This window comes from Rhipicephalus microplus, chromosome X, assembly GCF_043290135.1.
Source record: "Rhipicephalus microplus isolate Deutch F79 chromosome X, USDA_Rmic, whole genome shotgun sequence".
NCBI classification, from domain to species: domain Eukaryota; kingdom Metazoa; phylum Arthropoda; class Arachnida; order Ixodida; family Ixodidae; genus Rhipicephalus; species Rhipicephalus microplus.
Genome location: NC_134710.1, coordinates 54,691,044 through 54,712,885, shown reverse-complemented (window position 1 = coordinate 54,712,885; position 21,842 = coordinate 54,691,044). Strand labels below are relative to the sequence as shown.

Here is a 21,842-nt window from a genome sequence, read left to right as displayed (position 1 = left end):
GCTGCGTGTGTGAAGCCGACGGATTTCCGGCGAAGAAGTTTGAAGCTTGGAGAGTGGCCATTTGAGGACGCGAGGTTTCCTGGAAGAGAAACTTCGAGAACTACGGAACGACAACAACGCTGGACTTTGAGTGAGTGATTCTCGGAAGAGTACCATTCAGACTTTTGTTCCAAGGACTTTGGACTGAATAGGTTTTCTATCTCTTTAGTCCTTAAGTGTCTTGGTTGTTCAATGCATGTGACTGCATTGTAGAGCGTATTGTTGTCTGTGTCCGTTGTTTCAAGTGTGGTTGATTGTACTGTGTAGTACATTGTCTGTTTGATGACGTATTGTATGTAACTATTGTGGAGTGTGCATACGTGTGTATTGTTTTTGATCTGCCGTTAATGAGAATATAATTTTGTTTGTTTATCAACTCTCGGCTCTGTCTTGCTCTTTGGGCCACAGCCGGCGTCCGCTGGCGCACCAATAAGGACCACTTCTAAATTGTCCACGCTTTCGTGGTGCGGTTCGGGGGGCCGATACTTCGGCTCTTGGAATTAGCCCGGCGATCGCCTCCCTAATAAACGGGACAGGTGTGACAATTAATCTGGCGTCCGCGACAGGACCTTTTGGTGCACAGTGTGTCCAAAGTAGTGAAAAAGAGCCTCGAGTTGTTGATAGTGCTATCAGAACGATTTTGTGTGTTGTTCAGTGTTCTCGTTAACGAGTGCAGGAGAGTGTTCCGATAGACTGATTTAGGCAGATACTTTTTGCACGTGGCAAGGTTTTATTTGCGAGTTGCGAGACACAATGGATCTCGAAAAGTTAGTTGCGCTTGGTGAGAAGATGGGTCTTTCTGGCGCCGAACTACGGAAGTGGGCCACCCAGAAGGAAAAAGAAGAAAAAGAGAGAGCCAAGGAAGAAAAAGCAGCTGAGTTGGAACGAGAGAGGTTGGCAGCTGAGAGAGCCAAGGAAGAAAAAGCAGCTGAGTTGGAACGAGATAGGTTGGCAGCCGAAAGGGCGAGAGAAGAAAGAGAGGCAAGGGAGCGACAGCTGAAAGAAGAAAGAGAGCTGCAATTAAAGTTGGAGCTGGAGAAAGAAAGACTGGCAGCTGAGAGGGCGAAAGAAGAAAGAGAGGAAAGGGAACGGCAGCGACAGCACGAGATGGAACTCGAGCGGCTCCGTTTGCAACAGCGAAGTGAAACTCCCGTCCAAGCTAGAGTTGAAAGCAGCGAACGGGAGGACCACGGCTTCCGCTTGAACCCAAGCAAGCTGCTCGTAGCGTTTGACGAAAGGAAGGACGACCTAGACGCGTACCTCCACAGATTTGAGACGATATCGAGGAGCCAGAATTGGCCGGAACAGCAATGGGCAACTGCTTTGAGTACTTGCTTGAGTGGTGAAGCGCTCAGTGTGTACGGTAGGCTGACGCCGACCGATGCAGCCAACTATACAAAGGTGAAAGCTGCTTTGCTGAAGCGATTTAGATTTACCGTGGAAGGATTCCGGGACAGATTTCGGACAGGAAAGCCAGCTGATGGTGAGACGGCTACGCAGTATGCCGCCCGACTGTGCCATTATTTCGACAGATGGATTGAACTTTCAGGGACAGCGCAGGAGTACGATGAGCTTAGAGAGCTGCTAATTAGAGAACAATTTCTTACTAGTTGCCACCCAAGCCTGTCACTGTACTTAAAAGAGAGGAAGGCTGACTCACTTGAAAACATGCTTGAATTGGCTGATCAATTCTTGGAAGCGCAAGGTGGCACTAATTTGGCCAGGGTCAAGAAGGAGTGTTCTGATGATTCGAAGAAATTGGCTCCCGAAGAAAAGAAGCGTGCACCAGAGAGCATTCCGCGATGTTTTCTGTGCAACCGAGTGGGTCATCGCGCGAAAAACTGTCGAACGATCTTTACGAGCCCTACGGCAGTCAAATGTTTCAAATGTGGTCAGACTGGGCACAAAGCAGACGCTTGTCGTAACGGAGTGAGTCAAGCTCACCAGGTATCTTGTGTGCAAGTGGCACCGAAATCCGATAATAATGCCGTCACCGACGGATTCGTAGAATTGAAAAATGGGGAGAAAATTCCTATTGTCGGTGCTGTAATGTCAAAACAGCCAACCGGTGTTACGAAAGGAATGCCAGCGCGGCCTGGAAAAGTTGCGGGCAAAAAAGTTACGGTGTTAAGAGATACCGGCAGCTCCACTGTTATCGTTCGGAGAAATTTGGTACGGGAAAGTGAGTTGACAGGCAGAACGAAACCGGTTTGCCTAATTGACCGTACGGTTCGGATGCTTCCCGAAGCAGAAATTGAGGTTGAAACCCCGTACTTCAGCGGGAAGGTTACTGCTTTATGCATGAAGACCCCCCTGTATGACCTTGTCATCGGAAACATCGACGGGGCGCGAGGGCCAAGTGATCCAGAATGTTTGGGAGAAGACCCGAAGATAGAGCCCTCGCCAACACAGCGGCCGCGAGATACAGTGGAGGAACATCCCGTGACGGGTCTCACTAGAGCCCAAGGTGAAGCTGCGGCGCAAGAGACAGCGAAGGAGAAGACGATCGTGTCGAATAAGTTCACGGGCCGAGCAACCGGACTTACGTCGGCACGACCTCAACCGACCGACAGGGTAAAGGAGACGGAGTTGGCCAGCCGGGCAAAATGTAGAGGCATTATCAAGCGGGTAAATAAACAGACAGGACCCGTCGAATGTAATGACGCATTAACGGTGTCGGAAGAGACAACGATGGCTGAGACGACGCCTCAGATATCGTCGTTGGAAAGGGCTCGCCGAAAAAGAACGTGGAAGCACAAGAAGAGATCAAGCGAGCACCGCAAAAAGGGGCGCAAGCGCAGCTCAAAATACACAGGATAAGTGCTGAGGTCAGAGCAGAATGTGGTTGGCAGTGTTGAGTGCCATATGTTGTGTTAACGTTGTGTTATCCTGTGTCACAAGTGTCAAAGTGTTGTGCTGTGATGTGATGTATAGTATTGGACCATTGTCGTGATGAGAGAACTTTGTACATTTGTATCATTGGGAATGTGTGGTGCAGTGTTGTACTCATGTGCTTGTGGTTGTGTTTTCGCGTGTCGTGTAATTGAATTACAATGTACAATTGTATTAAGTGATCTATTGTGAATGTGAAGTGTCATGAGCGACTGATGATGTTACAGTCTGTGAGAGTGTGTGGTGACTTTTCGCGCTCGTTTGTGTGGGCTGAATATTATGAGATAATATTCTTAAAGTGGGGGGCAGTGTCACAGAACGAGCGCTAAAAAAAGAGCGCGCCGCCAAATCCTTGCGACAACGGGCGGCAGAGGCGCCGCGAGGTAAAAAGAAAAAAAGAAAGAGGGCAGACATCCAAGGCTCCCGGGCACGCGCTCTCCCCGCAGAAGCATGGCTTCACAGACGAACCTCCTCACCCCACATCGGCGGCCCAGCAAGGCCGCGATTTTTCTAGAACGAAGGAGGCGGGGTCAGACCGAGTGAATCATTCTCCGGAGAGGGCAGTCGAACCGTCTCGTGCCTCTCCCCAGCCTTCGCTGCGCGTCCCGCCGACGAAATGAGGAGAACGTTCTGGAAGGTGGCGCGGAACGTATTTAATCGAGCAGCCGAGACGAGAAAGCAGGAGGTGACGGAAGTTAACGCCAGAGCGCGTAGGAATTCCGCCGTGTAGTCGGCGAAGGTTCTGCCCGTAGTGACAGAACAGGAGGAGACGGAAGTGAGCGCCAGAGTGCGTAGAGAGTCCGCCGTGTAGTCGGCGAAGTTTTGGTCCGTAGGGACGGCTCGAGCTACAGGCAAGAGCGTGGGTTTACCGCTATCGAGCGAAGACGCGGGCAACAGCTGCGTGTGTGAAGCCGACGGATTTCCGGCGAAGAAGTTTGAAGCTTGGAGAGTGGCCATTTGAGGACGCGAGGTTTCCTGGAAGAGAAACTTCGAGAACTACGGAACGACAACAACGCTGGACTTTGAGTGAGTGATTCTCGGAAGAGTACCATTCAGACTTTTGTTCCAAGGACTTTGGACTGAATAGGTTTTCTATCTCTTTAGTCCTTAAGTGTCTTGGTTGTTCAATGCATGTGACTGCATTGTAGAGCGTATTGTTGTCTGTGTCCGTTGTTTCAAGTGTGGTTGATTGTACTGTGTAGTACATTGTCTGTTTGATGACGTATTGTATGTAACTATTGTGGAGTGTGCATACGTGTGTATTGTTTTTGATCTGCCGTTAATGAGAATATAATTTTGTTTGTTTATCAACTCTCGGCTCTGTCTTGCTCTTTGGGCCACAGCCGGCGTCCGCTGGCGCACCAATAAGGACCACTTCTAAATTGTCCACGCTTTCGTGGTGCGGTTCGGGGGGCCGATACTTCGGCTCTTGGAATTAGCCCGGCGATCGCCTCCCTAATAAACGGGACAGGTGTGACATCTACATACGACTGCATGACTTGTATTAAACAATATATTCGTTGGGTAAAAAATAAAAAAAGCGCATGTGAAGTTTGCAGGCGCTATTCATTTGAGAACATCGGCACGGGTTTGATTCCTGGGGACGGTGGCCCCATTTTGATGGTAGCGAAGCGCCAAAAAAATTGCGTAGCAAGCTTGGGAGGTTTGCTGAAAAAAAAATTCCAGGTGATCAGATTACAATTCCGTGACCCCTAAATTGAACAGTTGAATTTTAAAATTTATGAGGTAGTCTAGCGTATAACGTATATACGATCATTTGTTTACGGAGCCACATGTTGTGGTTCCAGGGCTCCACTCCAAACAAGATATGTCTACAGTATATAGGTGATAATAATGAAACAAAAACACTCTGTTGGGTCGGCCCCGCTACACCGTAATCCAATGGTGCCCTACGGAGTTTGAATCTGCATTCAGTCATTGCTATAAAGCAACTGTCATCCGACATGCGGGCGGCGTGAGCCTCACACGGCTTCGTTTATTCGAGATTCAGGTACTCTCTCCTCCACGTCGTGACGATCGATGGAGTGCATGACGCATATATTCTAGTGACCCGAGCGATATGGCGCCATTCAAACCACTATTCTGTAGAACGGTAAAAATATGGGCCACTTTTTTCATTAGGTGATTTTTGCTTTAATTAGCTATCATGAAGATTAGAATAGTGGTGTTTTAGTCAGTCAGGGATATTCGTCATAAACACCTCTCCAGAGCTGTTTTTTTTTTCTGGGAAACAAAATGACTTAGTTTGACCTGAATGCAATTGAATAGCCGAAATAAAAAAGTTTTAAAAACGTTTTGTAAAAAAGCACTGAAGATAATTATCGATATTATAGGTTAGCTCAGTGGTTATGCGAGAGGAGGCAAATCAGGGCCAAGCTTGAAAATATAAGGAGAAGAAAACGCCACAAAGCCTCATACGACACATGATGTTCCTCCCCTCGACACGTTTGCTGTGTATCGCCAGATCTCAGGCTAAGTGGCTATGGCTGATCACGACTCCCGGTCGAAATAGAACGCAAGAGTATTCCTCCGCACGGGGCACCGAGTGCACGTTAAAAAAAACCCCATGTGATCAAAATAATTCCGCTGGCCTCTTGAACTGAGCCTCTGGCTTCTTTCATGGCCTCTGTTTCGCTCTGGCGCCTGTTACACCTACCTAATGAAATTAAATATTGCCATGTGATCATTCGCTCTCTGCCCTCTCCATATGAAAACAAATTCGAACACAGCGCCCCAACTACACGCGGTAACCAAGGCTCGGTTCCACATGCGCGTAATCCGTGAATGGGGCGGTTCGGACCCCGCGTCTCTGTCGGGGTGTGATGGGGGGGCGACCGAGCCTTGGAGCGTCGGCCGGAGACCACCTTGACACGGAGCAGTGACCCTCGCGGCGACCTCCTCAAGGCCCGCCGGGAGCCGAGGCCGCTGTACCTGCGGCAGCTCGCCTCGGCGCGCAGCCAAAGGACGCCCGCCGCTGCCGCACTTCCGGCCGCGAAGGACTCCCGGCAGCCGGGCCCCCGTGAGACCCCCAGTTCCCAAAAGCAGGGCTACACCCGCTGCGTGGCTCCCTTGCCGGACGCGCTCCAGCAAGCGCGCCGCTCTTGCAAGTGCACCGGAGGGACACGCCCGGCACAGTGACGCCACTCGTCCGAGTCCGCCTTCGTAATGTAGTTACGTTACTCATTGCCGCTCAGTTACGGGGAAGTGCAGCCTAAAATTATCAGCTGTTTATTCAGAGTATTACGTCTTCACAAATACATGAATGATGGGTAGCAAAGGACATGAAGGGCCTTCTCTCGCCTGAGGACCGGTCACTCCGGCTGCCGATCGCGGCGAGAGGCATGGCCGCGTAGACCGGACGTGGGACCACGTGGTAGTCCACTAATTGGGGTGGTGGTGGGGGGGGGATTGTTCAAAGACACTTGCCAATAAAGTTCTGTCTGTCAGCACCGATCACACTGTCTTACATGTAAAGCGTGTAAAGCAAAACATAGTAAACTGCACTACCGGCCACGTGCTATCTCGCAACTGTCCTGTGTAGTGTGTGTTCTTCTATGTCCCGCACCTAATTTGCACTCTGCCATTGACTATTATGAACCAAGAATCCTGAAAACATTTTCTCTTAAGAGGGGTCTGTTATCGACAATGAAGCGACGAGATTGTGCTGCCGAAGACGTGCATAGACTCGCATGCTAAGTGGTCAGGCAAAACAAGAAAGTTATTTAGACTCACTTCTACCTTAGTTGAATGAAAATATGGCAATAAACTCAGTAGGATTGGGAGACTCTATAACTATTTAGTATCTTGAGTACTACTCACACAATTAGTTCAGTCTACCTGATTAGATGTTACAACTATGAGTATCTGCTGATTTGTGAAATATATCTACGAAAGGATTCAAAATTATCTTCGTTTTCTACAGCCCAATCAGACTATAACATGGAATAGAGTTTTAAAACAATATAATTTCTTAAAGCGCAGCTTGCTCAAGCAAAATTGATTTTACTGCCTCTAAGCCTCTTTATGAGGCGCTCTGCCGATGTTATCAGGTTCAACTCAGCGATAAATTGTTACACAAACCGAAAAAAGAACAATTATGAAAAGTACATTTCAACAAAATAAAAGTGGATGTGACATTAAAAAAAGAAAAGCGCTGAAAGAGACATCGTTTGAAAATAACCACTATATAACACCATCATAAAAAATAGTGACACTGGCTTTCGAAAAAATAACTAGATGATCAAAGACTGCATTCTGTTGATAGCTGAGTGTTGGCTATGGCCAGCCGCAATATGGAAACAAACGTTCAAAAACAAGTCCAATCTAAGAGGTTCGGGGCCAGAAATACATCACGAAGGAGAATCAAAAGATACAAAATGTTAACAGGGTTACGGTAGCTATACAAAATAATCGCAGCGACAACAATTCATGACTACTAGGACAAGGCCCCGCCCCACCATGGTGGTCTAGGGGCTAAGGTACTCGGCTGCTGACCCGCAGGTCGCGGGATCGAATCCCGGCTAAGGCAGCTGCATTTTCGATGGAGGCGAAAATGCTGTAGACCCGTGTGCTCAGATTTGGGTACACGTTAAAGAACCCATTTGGTCGAAATTTCCGGAGCCCTCCACTACTGCATCTCTAATAATCATATGGTGGTTTTGGGACGTTAAATCACAATAATTATTTAGTTATCATTGCTTATAGGACAAGTTTCCGTACCTACGATGCTATAAGCTTAGAGAACTTTTCGTTGCCAGTTTTATTATGGTGTAATGCCACGGGCATGGTTCTCATTCGGGAGCGCTTCTTCCCACGAGAACGAGGCCGTTCTGGCGAACTCTCCCCCCTCCCAGCGCCACCTAACGCGGCGACGGCGGCGAGCCACCGTGCAGTTTGGGGGAAAGCCTCGCCTCCTCCGCCGGGCCACCGTGCAGTTTGAGGGAAAGCGTCGCCTCCTCCGCCGAGCCACCGTGCAGTTCCGAGCAAAGCTGCGTATCCTCCGCCGAGCACTGGTAAGTGGTCTCAGAAAAGACCAAAAACGTTGTATAAGGCTGTGCCGGCCTCATGTTTGAGAGACTTTGCCCCATCCGACGTCGTCGTGCTGGCCGGCTCTGTAAAAAAAAACGATAAGTTGCTATAGTAAACGTTGCTACCTGTTGCTGTTTTGAAAACGATTGCTCCCTATTCCACCTCTAGGCGAAGGCTTCAGCTATGTCGGCTCGGCTGCTCACCGCTCTCGGCTACAGCTACCATCGCAACACAGAGAATTCCTAACAGTGGTGGCAGCAGTGAGATGTCATCAAAACCCGAATCATAACAATGGTTAGAAGCGCCATTCTAGCTACACGCATTTAGGTTCAGGAAAGCAGATGTCTGAACTACTTACAGAAAGGCACTGGAGGATCAAATTTTGCAACAGCCAGCAAACGGAGTGGAGATAGGTTTGAACTGGCATTGCGACATGTTTTTAGTGAGCTGAAAAGTGCAAGCTTGCATGAAAAGGCACTCCATATTCATTGGCGTCAAATACATTACGCAACGATATAGAACCTAATAACAGTGTAAATACTGTAGGTGAATGCAAAAAAACAATTGTCATTAAAAGCAATAATGGTGAGGCCCACATGTTTGAACCACTCAGAAAACAAAAAAGGTTGGACTGCCGGATGCTACAGTCATTAACAGCGTGAACTTCTGTTGAACGTTTTCATGTCATCGGCATGTAGAACAGCGAATACTACAGGAACAGCGAGTACCAAAAGAAACATTAGTATTACGTGTGCGTCTATAGACTTTTTCACCGAGGAGAAAAAAAACGCAGCCAAGCTGGGCTGCGCTGCGCGTGGAAGTAGTGACATTTCAGAGCTATTGGAAAATTATTCAATCAATCAATCCATCAATCAATCTCTATGTTCCCAGGGGAAGCCGGTTCTCTAGACTGCACGGAGAAGAGAAGGTGACAAAAGAAAACGTTTGCTAACAAAACGAAGGGGTGAAAATGAAACGATGAACAAGAAGTGAACGCGACAAACAGGTACATAAGCGAAATTCTGAAATACCACGATATTCCTGGTATTACTACAACTTCTTTTAATAACAGTACAAAGGAACAATGAACCTTAAAAATGAAGGCAAAAAGCGGATATACAAAGGAGCAATGTGAAATATGCGACGGCTCTTCAAAGTTTCATAGGTAGACAAAGCCCAGTTACAAGCAGACAGTGACCCACCACAAATCAGGCTCGTAATCAGGGGAGAGGGAGAGGAGGAAGAGGCCAAGGCCTCCCCCGTTATGTTCGATTTAAATAGAAGTGTGTGTTTCACTTAGGACATATTAAAAAACAGGTGTTTTTCTAAGCCTTCAACAGCTGGACGCCCTCCGAAAAAAAAACTCCTGGCAATGGGCCTGCTATGAATGGATAAACATATTCTACTAGACACGATTCAAATGTTTTATTATTATTATTATTATTATTATTATCATTATCATTATTATTATTATTATTATTATTATTATTATTATTATTATTATTATTATTATTATTATTATTATTATTATTATTATTATTATTATTATTACTATTATTATTATTATTATTATTATTATTATTATTATTATTATTGTTATTGTTGTTGTTGTTGTTGTTGTTGTTGTTGTTGTTGTTGTTGTTGTTGTTGTTGTTGTTGTTGTTGTTGTTGTAAATTACACACTACAAAATAGGACACGTAATAGCGATCAACAGATCATCGATAATTGAGGGCTTCGATCTTTACGTAAAAATGCTGCTTAATCCCGATGGGCATCGTTCCCTCCGCGGTCAACGTGAGGAGGGACGTGATGACAGCCAAGGAGTCGGCGAGTCTTGCATCAATACAATTAGGCTAGATTATATTTGCGAATACATCTCTGTACGAAAGTAATTCCATGCTACATGACACTGAATCCCGCGACTTCACTTTCGCGGCACACTGGAAGTGCTTTAGTACCACGGAGCATCCTCGGTCGGTACCTCTTTATTCAAATGAAGCGCTTCGCTTAATTACACGTGCCAGAGCTATCCAACTTTCCTATATCTGTTTCTTGTTCAACGTAACAACACAAATACGCAGACACTTTTTGAACTCATCACCAACAGCTAATGTGGTGTCCAACGCGAAAGTTAGCTGTGGTGAAAAAAGGCTCACAAAATGTGAAAGGCCACCAGACAGAGAAATTGCCTGAGCTGATTGCCAGACTCTCCTAGCCTCTAATAGAAAAAAAAGAAGGCGAAAAAGAAGCAGCCAACCTCTTTCAAGCTATGTTAGCTTTAATGACTATGCTTTTTACTAGTGGGATAGCTGGATCACTGAGCAAAATGCAATGATCTCTCGCGTTTCCCGTCACTATTTCCTCTATGCAATCACGGATATCGCATTTAGTTAAAGATATGAGGTGGAAAGCCATTTGGAGCAGAGTGAAGTTTAAACAAAGTTGTGCGAAAAATTGCAGAGTTGGACGCGTCGAAAAGATTACAGAACATTTTGAAGTACAGCAAATACGTTTGTCTAGCCTGATAGGCGAATAAAATATATTACGTAGTTCAGCCTGATAGGCGAATATTACGTAAGATCGGAAAATTCCAGGGAATGTTAGCAGCGAGTCATAATGCGATGTTCGCCGAACGCTGAAAGAAACACACAACTCGAGAATCGCGAGTGCGAAGGGCATCATAACCAGTGCCCTTCACACTCGATATGATTAATAACCGCATGTGTATATTTTTTAATCGAATTAAATCTTACTATGTTGCTGAACTATGATCAAAGCAAAAGTTCAGAGGCAATGATGCACGAGCACCGCTAACCTTCGGCACACGTCATTTGGCAGCAAGCTATTCGTAACTATAGAACTTTGATTGTTCTCAATTTTCGACACGTCTGTCAGTTTAGGACACGAGAATGTCTACTTCGAAGGGCTCAGCGGCAAGCAGATGCGGCGCACGTCCCAATAACAAATGGAAAAGTGTGTCTGCTGAAAAACAGTGATTCATTGTTCGATACTTCAAGGTGTATAGGTCATGTAAATGGAAAATTTAGCACGTCACAGATCTGCTGACATTCTCTCTTCAAAACAAAACGGTTGGGCCAGAATGTCAGCGTAGGAGCGCCCTATGTTCGCGTTGGCTCCCTCGACTTTCAGGTGGGAGTCATGCGAAGTGTCGCCAGTCCGCTAAGATTTAGAGCAGCAACATTGCGCAGTCGATCGTGTGACTGTAGTGTCGGCAGACTACCAGACTAATTTTGACACAAGGCTTTGAATCGGGAAGTCGGACAAGGCCTCACTGAACAGCAGCGTATTTTGGCGTTGCGCGCATATTGTGTGCCTGTGTCACAATAAATAAGTAAATAAGTAAGTAAATAAATAAATAAATAAATTAATTAATAAATTAATAAATGTCTGGGCTTCAACTTACAAAACCAGGATATGATAGTTGAGTGAGACCGTAAGATAGGGCTACGGAAATTTCGGCAACTCAGGGTTCTTTAACGAGCACCTAAAGCAAAGTACACATGCCTGGAGCATTTTCGCCTCCATCAAAAATACGGGACTCTCGGGTCAGCAGTTGAGTGCCATAACCACTTGACCACCATGGCCGGTCACTTTAAAAGTAACAACAACATGAGAGACAGGCACAAACGAAGCAAGACACACATGACGACGACTACCAATAACTTCAGCGCTGTGCGTGTATCCGTTTGTTTGTCGTCTCACGCTGTCCTCATTCTTAACATTAACTTACAACATACCCTAGTCTATACCCTCAATCGTATGGGTATTTTGGGGGGGGGGAGACGAAGAGAAACCCACCATTCTGAAAGTATTGATTCGAAATTGGACTCGTCCGTTTCATTTCAACAGGGCCTGCTTTAACACCACTTCGAAAGATGCATCGTCAACCCAGCCAAACACGCTCACTTGATCAGAGGTCCAATGAAAGGAAGTAATATCATGTAAGGAAGAGACAGGGGATGTGATAGCTTTCAAATTTCCTTCTAAGCTTGGCTGGACTGATTTTGTTAACTTAGCCTACAGCAGGCGTGTTTAGCTTGATTTTTTTTTCTAAACACAAATACCAGAGTGGGTGGCTAGCAGCCGAGTGCGCGAGTACTGTACAGCAATGAAATCAAATTGTGAAACTGACGACGCTAATCTTGAAGTATTGTTGGTTAGTGTTGAATAATAATAATAATAATAATAATAATAATAATAATAATAATAATAATAATAATAATAATAATAATAATAATAATAATAATAATAATAATAATAATAATAATAATAATAATAATAATAATAATAATAATAATAATAATAATAATAATATTATTATTATTATTATTATTATTATTATTATTATTATTATTATTATTATTATTATTATTATTATTATTATTATTATTATTATTATTGTAGTGATAGTAGTAGTAGGATGCCACTGAGAGATGGAAAGTGCTGCGGCATGAGAAAAATTTCATCCCACACTACGTTAAGTATGTTAGATTTTTTTTTTATTTAGCGGATGCTTTGTTATTTCTTAAGGTATGTGTGTGTCAGAAACAACACGTTGATATTTAGCTTGAGTCTGTCGATAGGTGGCGAACTTTTCAGCTTTATTTCTTCACGCAAACTTTAAAAACGAGGGTGAGCTTATGTCTGCGTCTGCGTAAATTTTGGCGGACTTTTGTTTGGAGAGCTTCAATCATATAAACGTCTGTACTAAATTTTCCTCGAGGTGATGTGTCACTTCACCAAGAGGTTACACTAAAGAGCAGAAATGCGCATTTTATAACGTCAGCATTGTTATATATGCAAGCCTGCTTCTATGGCTGTACAAGTGCAGGTGGTTTAAATGATACGAAAATTATTGATAAAAAATAAATCTTAATGATGAATAATGCTTAATGATGAAGATTCAGAAAAACGTCAACGTATTCTTTATTGAAAGAAATAACATATTTTCACCGGATTGTACGTATATATTGCTCTGTACAGGGATAAAAAATAGATTAAGAGATTCCAGCAGAGAGCGAAAAATTATTTCAAAATATAACGAATGCAAATAAATAGGAAATGCGAAAGTAAACCCACAAAGATATCGAAATTCATGAGAATCTAACCTTTGATAGAATCACGCTAACTAAGTTATTCAAAGATAACGGCAACGCACGCGGTTTTACCGTCTCTCGCATTCCGAGTACATCCGAGTGGAAAGCTTAAGTTTATCCACTACAAATGTCAGAACTTTATTCTCATGCAATGAGCCTGTGTTTATGCGACATATGTACATGCCTCATAAGCCATACCTAACGAACAAACATGAAATGACGCAAATGCACTTGGTGTACGTATCCATGACGTAAGGTGCTTGTCGAGCAAAGCATGGTGATGGCGGATTGATATGCACGTGCACATTTAGTGATTCTGCACCTCTTGAGGCTCAATGCTGCAGATCCAGGATCGCCTATAAGAAAGGGCTCACGTGCAACGGCTTTTAGTGACCGAATCTAAGGAAATGAAATAAATAGAATAATGCGTCGGTTATAATGTTCTATTCTATCCTATTAGTCGACATTACATGTACAAGTCTGGCACTGAGTTCCGAGCGAGGAAAACAAATGAACATGGTAGAGTTTTTTGAAGTGCTTTGACCTGTATTCGTGTAGCGCTTAAAAAAATAAAAAAAGAAAGTTACGAACGTCAACTAACAAAACTCACCTGTCCAACTGTGTACAAAGGTCTGATATGGGGGAAAACCACGCATGTGCGGACGACATGTAGCGAGACCATTTTGATTATATGCACGGGTCCATGTGGCGCAACATTGTGCTATAAAAATTGTCTTGCTTTCATAAATACTATGATCATTTCTAAAAAAAAATCACGAATGAATAGGCACTCAACTCGTTGCACCATAAGACAACAAAGAGTATCAGTGGCACAGTGGTTCCGACATTAGAGATGCCGACAAAGAAAGAAAAAAATTGAACTTTTGGTTGCTGATGAAACCTTTTCTCTTAGCAGCATAAAGAGATCATCCCAGTATAGTCTCTTGAAGTGGCGTAAAGTTTCTATCCGCTATTCATGCTCGCCCACTTGCCCCCACGTGGCGAAATCGGCGAATTTCGTGCAAGGGCAGCTATCTATATAGCATTTCACTCCGGGAGGAAGCACGTCATCCCATTTTCCTCCCGTCCCCCACGGTGCTGCAACCATCCGCAGTCTCAAGCTACCCGGCAACGGGAAGGTTGCAAAACCATTGCAGTTGTGCAGGGCCGCGCACTTTCGCAAGCAAGCGCGCAGCTTTGTGGGGCCGCTCGCATGCGGTGCTGGTCACCTGGTTAGGAGGACTATAGCGCGGGTTGCGTACCACCGGTAGTAAGGAGTGCGCGGGGGGCAAGGTTGGGGGTAAGTGCAGATGTGACGACACTTTTCCGGCCGCCCAATCGATACGGGAGGGACGCGCGCACAGCAGGGCGCGAGACGTTTCCCAGACGCGACCTGTGGGTCCCCGCTCGGGGGTCCGGGGTCCCGCCGCCAGGGCGCATGTTGGTCAGGCGCGAAATAGCAACGGAGCGGCCGAGTTTTCAGGTGGCACGTATTTGTTTTTCGCCCGGCGGCGAGCACGCCCCTCTGCAGCAGCAGCGTCGGTGTCGGCGGGCCGATCGATGCTGCCCTTGAAAAATCTTTCCACTCTTTCCGCGCGCCCGAGAGGAAAGCCCAATCGATGCCGGTTGCCCCTCATCGCGGCCGTCGTCGCCAAGATTAGCCCGCTCGCCTGCTGACCTTGGCTCTTCCCGACACCTTCGCGCTCGCGGGGTCGAACCCCGCTGCCTCTAGACCAGGCCGGCGAGTTGCTTGTTATAGCCGCGGCGCTGGACTACCAAGCGACCACGATGACCCCCTTGGGTTCCGTCACTTGGCAGTGACCACGTGCACCGGACGCGCCAGTGGAGGCTGGCGTTGTAGGTGGGGGCGTCATTTGAGCTGACCAGACTGTAGCTCATCATTAGAATTTTTTCTCGTAGTTATTTTGACGGACGCGCACCGAAGCTAAAGGACCTTTATCTTTTGAATCGAAGCGCGGGGAGATGGGGGAAGTTTGGAAACATACTGGGTGACAGGTCACCCTTTTATTCGCAGTGATACGAATAATTAAATAATTATTTATTATTTATGTAATAATCCTTAAAACCACCATCTGATTATGAGGGACGCCTTAGTGAAGCGCTCCGCAAATTTTGATCACCTGGGATTCTTTAACGTGGACCTAAAGCTAAGCACACGGACCTCAAGCATTTTCCTCTCTATAGAAAATGCGGCTGCCGAGGCCAGGATTCGATCCCGCGACCTGCGGTTCAGCAGCCGAGGCCTTAGCCAGTAGACCATCATGGCGGGTGCAATGGGACGAATACCTTGATGAATTATTTACCTATAGAGAAGTGAGTAAAAAAAAAAAACTCTATGTGTGAAAAAATGGTGGTTACCATGCAAATGAATCATGCTGAATAAAAAAATATAAAGAAAGTTTTGCTTGGTAACCCTAAGCTCGGCAAAGCCAGGCCTCACAGGTTCAGCATCTTTAGTGCATTGTTCATATGCGCAAAATCCCTCTCAAGATACGGCGATGGTCGCCCGGCCGGTCAGTGTGCCGGAGCAACGCAGTGCGAGCTGTAATTTGATTTTTGAATCCAAAAGGATCGTCTGCTTCTCAAATTCATGGGGACCTTAGCCTAGTTTACGGACCTACAGTGATGGATGAAGGAAAGGTCAGAAAATGCTCTTGAGACTTCGCAAATGACCGGACAATGTGCATGTTGGAGAGCGGAGTGGAAGGCCCATCGTGAAGACGTACCAGCGAAACTGTTCAAGAAGGGGACAGCGCTTTGTGATTAGATCGATGACTGACAACAATCTCTTAGATAAGTTTCTTTTTGTTGGAAGCACTACAATTCGCACGATTGTACCTGAAAAGCTCGGAGTCCACAAGGTTTGTGCAACGCAACGTGGGTGCCGAAAATGGTGAGGGCGTATAGCTGCGGTTTCTCTATAGGAGACCTCAGCTGTGCCCTTACACTTGAAATGTTGAGCATTGCCTTTGTGGCTACTGTTGCTATGTGGAACCACAGCAAGTGCAGATTGTAATTTTGTGTGCATAAAACTAGTACAAGGCTAACTCGAGGCTTCTTAGAGGATCAATTAAAAATGTTTTAAGCACATCTTAAGCCTGCCTTAATATTTTCAAGTGGAATGTCGCAAGCAGAGAGGATGTTGATGTATTAGCAGGTCCCAGTTTTCGAATGTTAGCACTTTGCGCGGACGCAAGGAGACCATCTTGTTCTTGCAGGTCTCTCCTTTCATCTCTTGCTTATGAAATTTGACGTCAGGCTCAGTGCCTCTTCTATTTTGTTCGTTCCTACAAGTTGACGTCAAATATTACTGGAACATTTGATTGTGGGAAACTTGCTGGGTCTTGAGAAATACTAAGGAACCACACAGCATTGTCACAAATCATGGACCATAGCAAGCTGTGGAGTGTCTGCGTTGTCTTCTCAACGAATATGTCACAGCAATATATATATTTCTCTGTGTTTGCACGTACCTCTTTTATCAGGCCGTGGACCAAGTTCACCCGGTTTCTGTTTGGCGATTGTGCGCAGGTAAATGTTGCATCCTCAGCCATCAATACCATCGTGGTTCTGCCGGTTTCGTTGTAGATTTTAATCCCAGCGCTGGACGATAAGGCACGATAAGGCTAAAGAAGATTCATTTGAACAACCTTGTTTTAACCTTTATGCAATCGATCAGTACAATGGTACAGTGAAGACATATAAGGGGCACGGTCGCCAAAAAGGCCATTCAATTCTTGACAAGACGCCGTAACCTGCTTCAGTCTGTAAGACCCACAAAGAGCAGTAATGTAAATATGTTAAGAAAAAAAATGAACACTGAAGCAGCCACAGTTACACAGTTTTGTAAGAAAAAATTTCACTGGTTTATCTGACCTTGTATTAATAATTCAGAGTGGGTGACGTTTAATGTGTCAGCTAAAGTAATTCCAAGCTTCCCAGTAGCAACCCAATATGTCCCCGTCAACTCCCTCCATGGTATACAGTTTTGATTGGGAGGCTCGTCTCCAACCATTGTCATATCTTTCGAGAGTCAGCAAAGCCACGCTGGAGCAAGCGCACCAACGCAGGAGCAGCCAAGAGTAGGAACTATTAACAACAAGCAAAGGAGCATGCGCAAACACGATCTTCGCCTTCTGGAGAATCCAAAAGCTCTCCCTTTTTACTTTCCTCCTCTGATAAACAAAGAACTTGAACGCAACAGCCCTAAGATTGTGGTGTATCTTTGCTTCAACGATCTTAGTTTTCCGGCCTTTGTAAGAATAGAAATAGAAGTGACTTCGCTTAAGCAGCGTTCGTCGTTCTAACAGTATGAGCCAAACAAGTCCCGGAGGCTGTGAAATCACGTAGATGTTTACACACGTTTCATTTCCACGGTAATTGTAGGACTCTGCTATGCATCTTTCATAAATACAAAGGCTTGTCACATTCGCTATATACGAATGCACATTTCTATTGACTGGTAATGTTACGTAATAAGAGGACAGAAGCCTAAAGATCTAATGTCGCAGTAGCTTTTCTCAAACTAAAGTATACTGTTTTGACTCATCGCACATCACGAGGACGTTTCCCGCTACTCCCCTTTTTTGGCCAAATTTCAAGTTTCAAACTGTTTCGTCAACTTCACTTATTCGAACGATTATGTATTCACACATTGCCATTAATTTGGACCGCAAACTTGACAGGCCAAGATATCAAGCTTCGAATGCCCGTTGTCCGAAGCTCGATTGTCTCGGTTGCCAACCCCCCGTATGTACTGCCCCATCTTGTTTGTGCCGCGGCACTGCGCATTCCCGATGATCGCAGTGTATTAACAAGGCCACGACGAGGTGAGGCAAACCGCGCACCCTGATAGAGCGCCACTTACGTGCCGAACGGACATAAGTCGGCAGTGGTGCGACGCCGTTCTCTCGACCGCCTCGTAGCTCATCGCAGGGCGCCGGCGAAGACGCGCCGTGACTGCAGCCCGTTTCTTTAAAAAGGCACGTTTATCGGGAATGATTGCCCCAGTGGTGCACCGCGTAGCGGAAGGGCACGGCGCTCGCGGTCCGCTCGAGGACATCGCTGCTGCGCTGCGTTGCGAAGCGCTGCAGTGGTGCCAGTGAAAGCGAGGACCATCAAGAGGTGCGAGTGTGGGCGGCACGACAACGAACCGCAATGTTACGACACGCAATAAGAGATACATTCACCTGCATACTATATTCCCAAGAACGTCGAGCACAAGCTCAGTTGTGACGGAAGAGCTAGCTTTGTGGCTTGACTGTGCCTTAGTATTTAGAAAGTAGTCACCACACGAGGCCATACGGAGGCTGCAGTAGCGATTGAGGCAGAAAGGGCTAGAATGCTCAGCAGGCGAGATGCTCGAGTCACCCCCCCGGTCACGACACATTATTGCCACAAACGAAAGACAAACGCAGCAAGAGAGACTCGCGGAATCAGAAGCACGCCGGCATCCAAGACGGGATCAACAGGCGATAAGCGGAAAGCCACCACCACTCCTTCTCTCCGCCGCTCCGAAAGTTTGCGAAAGCGCTCGGTGTCAGCTGCTCGCGGTGACGTCGTTGCTGAGAAATGCGGTCAACAATACCATGTCAGTTACCCTGCCGTCCCCACTAAAGGTTGAAGCTTCTTTGAGAGGGTGGTATTTATTTACGCCCACATTTTCTGCGCAGTCGCACGCTGAGGTCAACGATGCCCTCCCTATACGTTAGATGCCATCCGCAAATGGTCCTTACTTTTAGAAAGAGCCGCTTCGTGAGGGCATATGGCAGGCCGCAAAAAATGCTAATCTCAACTGAGAAAAAAAGGAATATAATAATAATTGATGGGTTGTAGGATCTCAAAAATACGATATGAGAGACGCCGCAGTGGAGGGCTCCAGAAATTTCGACTGTATGGGGTTTCTTTAACGTGCACCCAAATCTGAGCACACGGGCCTACAACATTTCTGCCTCTATCGAAAATGCAGCCGCCGTGGCCGGAATTCGAACAAAAGAGGGACATAACGTCAGACACTCTAATGAAAAGACTAACGTGCAGGAATGAATCAGTGCAGATGAGGGACCATACAGAGGGAAGAAACTATGGGAGAGGGAATAGAGAAACATGATATCGACGCTTCTGTAATGCCTCAAGGCATCTACATAAACTGCGATTTTGGTGCTCACGAAATCAACAAAAACTGCAGACTCTCGCTAAAGTGTATACAATAAAAGCTTGTTAATTTGTAACGTAGCGTTTGGGGCGTGTTGGTATATCATACTGAAGTTTGATATCACGCGAAAAAAGCACGGACAAAGAGATACGTGACACACACGCGCGCTGATTTGCAACAAAGTTTAGTATGAAAGCAGGGAACCACATAGACAGGCAACATTGCTTTGAAACATCGTCATTACACGCATTTTGCATATTCACCTATCTTTACGTAGATAGCCTAGCGCCTTACAGGAGAAAGTTATGAACGAGTGCTGTTAATTCGAAAAATCAGGTATTCGGACGTGTTTTCCGGTCGCGGTCGGCATACGCATTGCCTTATGGCATGAAACTGCTAATTCAGCCATATTTCGCCGGAACCCGGTTAATTCGGCTGATACTCGTAACGCGCCAAGTGCGAAGTGGCGCAGATGTGCGACGCAAACAATTGACAACGGCGATCGCAGACAATCGGAACGGCCGCACGCTTTAAGCCAAGAGAGGTCGCCATCCACAGATTCCACAGCCGCATTATTGAATCGATCCCCAGTAACGGATGGGCGCAGAACATAATTTGGCTTAAGAAATGGCGGTCTTAATCACGTTCACACTGTGAACGCGCTCGTACATGAAGGATTGATTGATTTGTGGGGTTTAACGTCCCCAAGCATCATATGATTATGACAGACGCCGTAGTGGAGGGCTCCGGAAATTTCGACCACCTGTGGTTCTTTAATGTGCACCCAAATATGAGTACACGGGCCTACGACATTTCCGTTTCAATAAGAGCACATGAAGGAAATCGTGTCTTCTGTCGTACTGCTCAAGCAAAAAAATGGCCGGATTTACGTATTTTGTCCAGAAAGTGAAAGAGCACTGATGTTAGAAACATTTATTGACTGACTTCTGGATATTTTCGATAATTCGGCATTCATTTCATTCGGACGGTCTTTCCGGCCCCGTGAAATCTAAATTAACAAGTTTTTATTGTATATGCGTCCAGGGAGCTTCCGAAAGGAGGAGAGCGTATTCTATTTCTCATATTCACCAAGGCCAGCACTTTGAGCCAATCAAGAGGTCTTGTGATCCATTCGGAGCTGACAAGGTGGCAAATACAGCAGCCCCTGGTGCATTCCCTACATAAGCAATAAAAACAAGAGACGTCTAAACAGTGAAGCAATTAAGGTAGTCCGGTGAGCTTACACGCCCCCCTATAGTTTCACCGTGAGGAGAGAAATCCATTACATAGTCGCAGCGCACGCACCTTCCCTTTTAGAGCCGAACAAACAACCCGTCTTTTATTTTTTCGTGTTTCTCCCTTGCGTGGCATAGAAAAGAAAAGTGCTAAGCCCAACAGCAGGGACCTGACCTAGTCGTTGCTTTTCCGCTGACGCTGGGGCACGTGCGTGTGACTCGTCCGCTGTTTACCGCGGCGCAGCTTTCTGCAAGCCCTCGTGAGAGTGCGGATCGCGTCGCTGACTGGGTTCCGAACGCGGGATCGACGACCTTGATAACGAACAACAGACACGTTACGAGACAGCTTGCGCCTACACGGGCTTATCTTGTTTTGTTGCATTTTCCGCCCCGTGACCTCGACGATGAGCCTCATTCCTGGATTAGTGTTTTATGCTCCGCTGTTCATTCATAAACTCCTCGTCCCCGTTTCTGCATTCGTAGCTGAACCAATGAGGAGGCCAGTTGGCACCTGTAGAGGTACAGACATTGACTTGAAGCTGTGTTGCGGGGCCTGTTGGGAAGGCCGATTGAATAAATATACCACATGTTTCTCTGTTTTTAGATAACTTTTTTTTAAAACGTCCTTGACAAATCGCGTAATTATAACAATTCAGTTTGATTACTCCAAGCGTTGCACAACTTGTACGAGAGGTCCCAAGCTTTGATTTTGTTCTATGTAAATGAAGTTTTACACCTTCGTTATATATATATATATATATATATATATATATATATATATATATATATATATATATATATATATATATATATATATATATATATATATATATATATATATATATATATATACGCTTTTCCATCTAGGCATTATTTGTTTTCCGAGCCCAAATTACATCTAATCCTTTTAATTTTCACCCCTGTTTGGGCCTGTCAGGCCTCCAGTCATGTATAATAAATAAATAAATAAATAAATAAATAAATAAATAAATAAATAAATAAATAAATAAATACCTAATTTGTAAGAATTCACAGCGTAGCTTCCAATTCAATACATTACGGCACATACTTCAATTTACAAATTTCAGTCTGGGAGTTGCCTAGGCATATTCAGTTTACCGAATATTTGGGGTGACGTTAGTTAGGAGACATGCATGCCCAAACGGTGCGATAAAATACGTAAGCATTTCAATTACTTTCATGCTTCATTGCACAGAACAGCAATTTGTTAACAAGAAAAAAAAAAGAAAAGTAGCTCAAACGACAGGTCATCTTTAGCGAGAGCTTGGCAAGAAGGTATCTAGTGAGTGGAAGTTCGATAGCCCATATCACCA

At 45.5% G+C, this 21,842-nt stretch overlaps 1 protein-coding gene across 4 annotated transcripts in view; it reads right to left on the bottom strand.

Annotated features, from left to right (window-relative positions):
- LOC142775313 (uncharacterized) overlaps positions 1–21,842 on the bottom strand; it is a 59,070-nt gene that overhangs the window by 20,688 nt on the left and 16,540 nt on the right. Inside the window, exons 1-3 of one of the 4 annotated variants that reach the window (XM_075876659.1) lie at positions 17,987–18,075; positions 16,593–16,722; positions 7,694–8,063 (exon numbers count right to left, since the gene is read on the bottom strand). In XM_075876659.1, the coding sequence (XP_075732774.1) occupies positions 7,812–8,063; positions 16,593–16,682 (342 nt within the window). In that variant the 5' untranslated portion in view covers positions 16,683–16,722; positions 17,987–18,075 and the 3' untranslated portion in view covers positions 7,694–7,811. Of the gene's footprint in view, positions 1–7,671; positions 8,064–16,592; positions 16,723–17,986; positions 18,132–21,842 lie in introns of those variants that run through there. The other 3 variants (XM_075876658.1, XM_075876657.1, XR_012886734.1) reach the window with 3 other exon arrangements.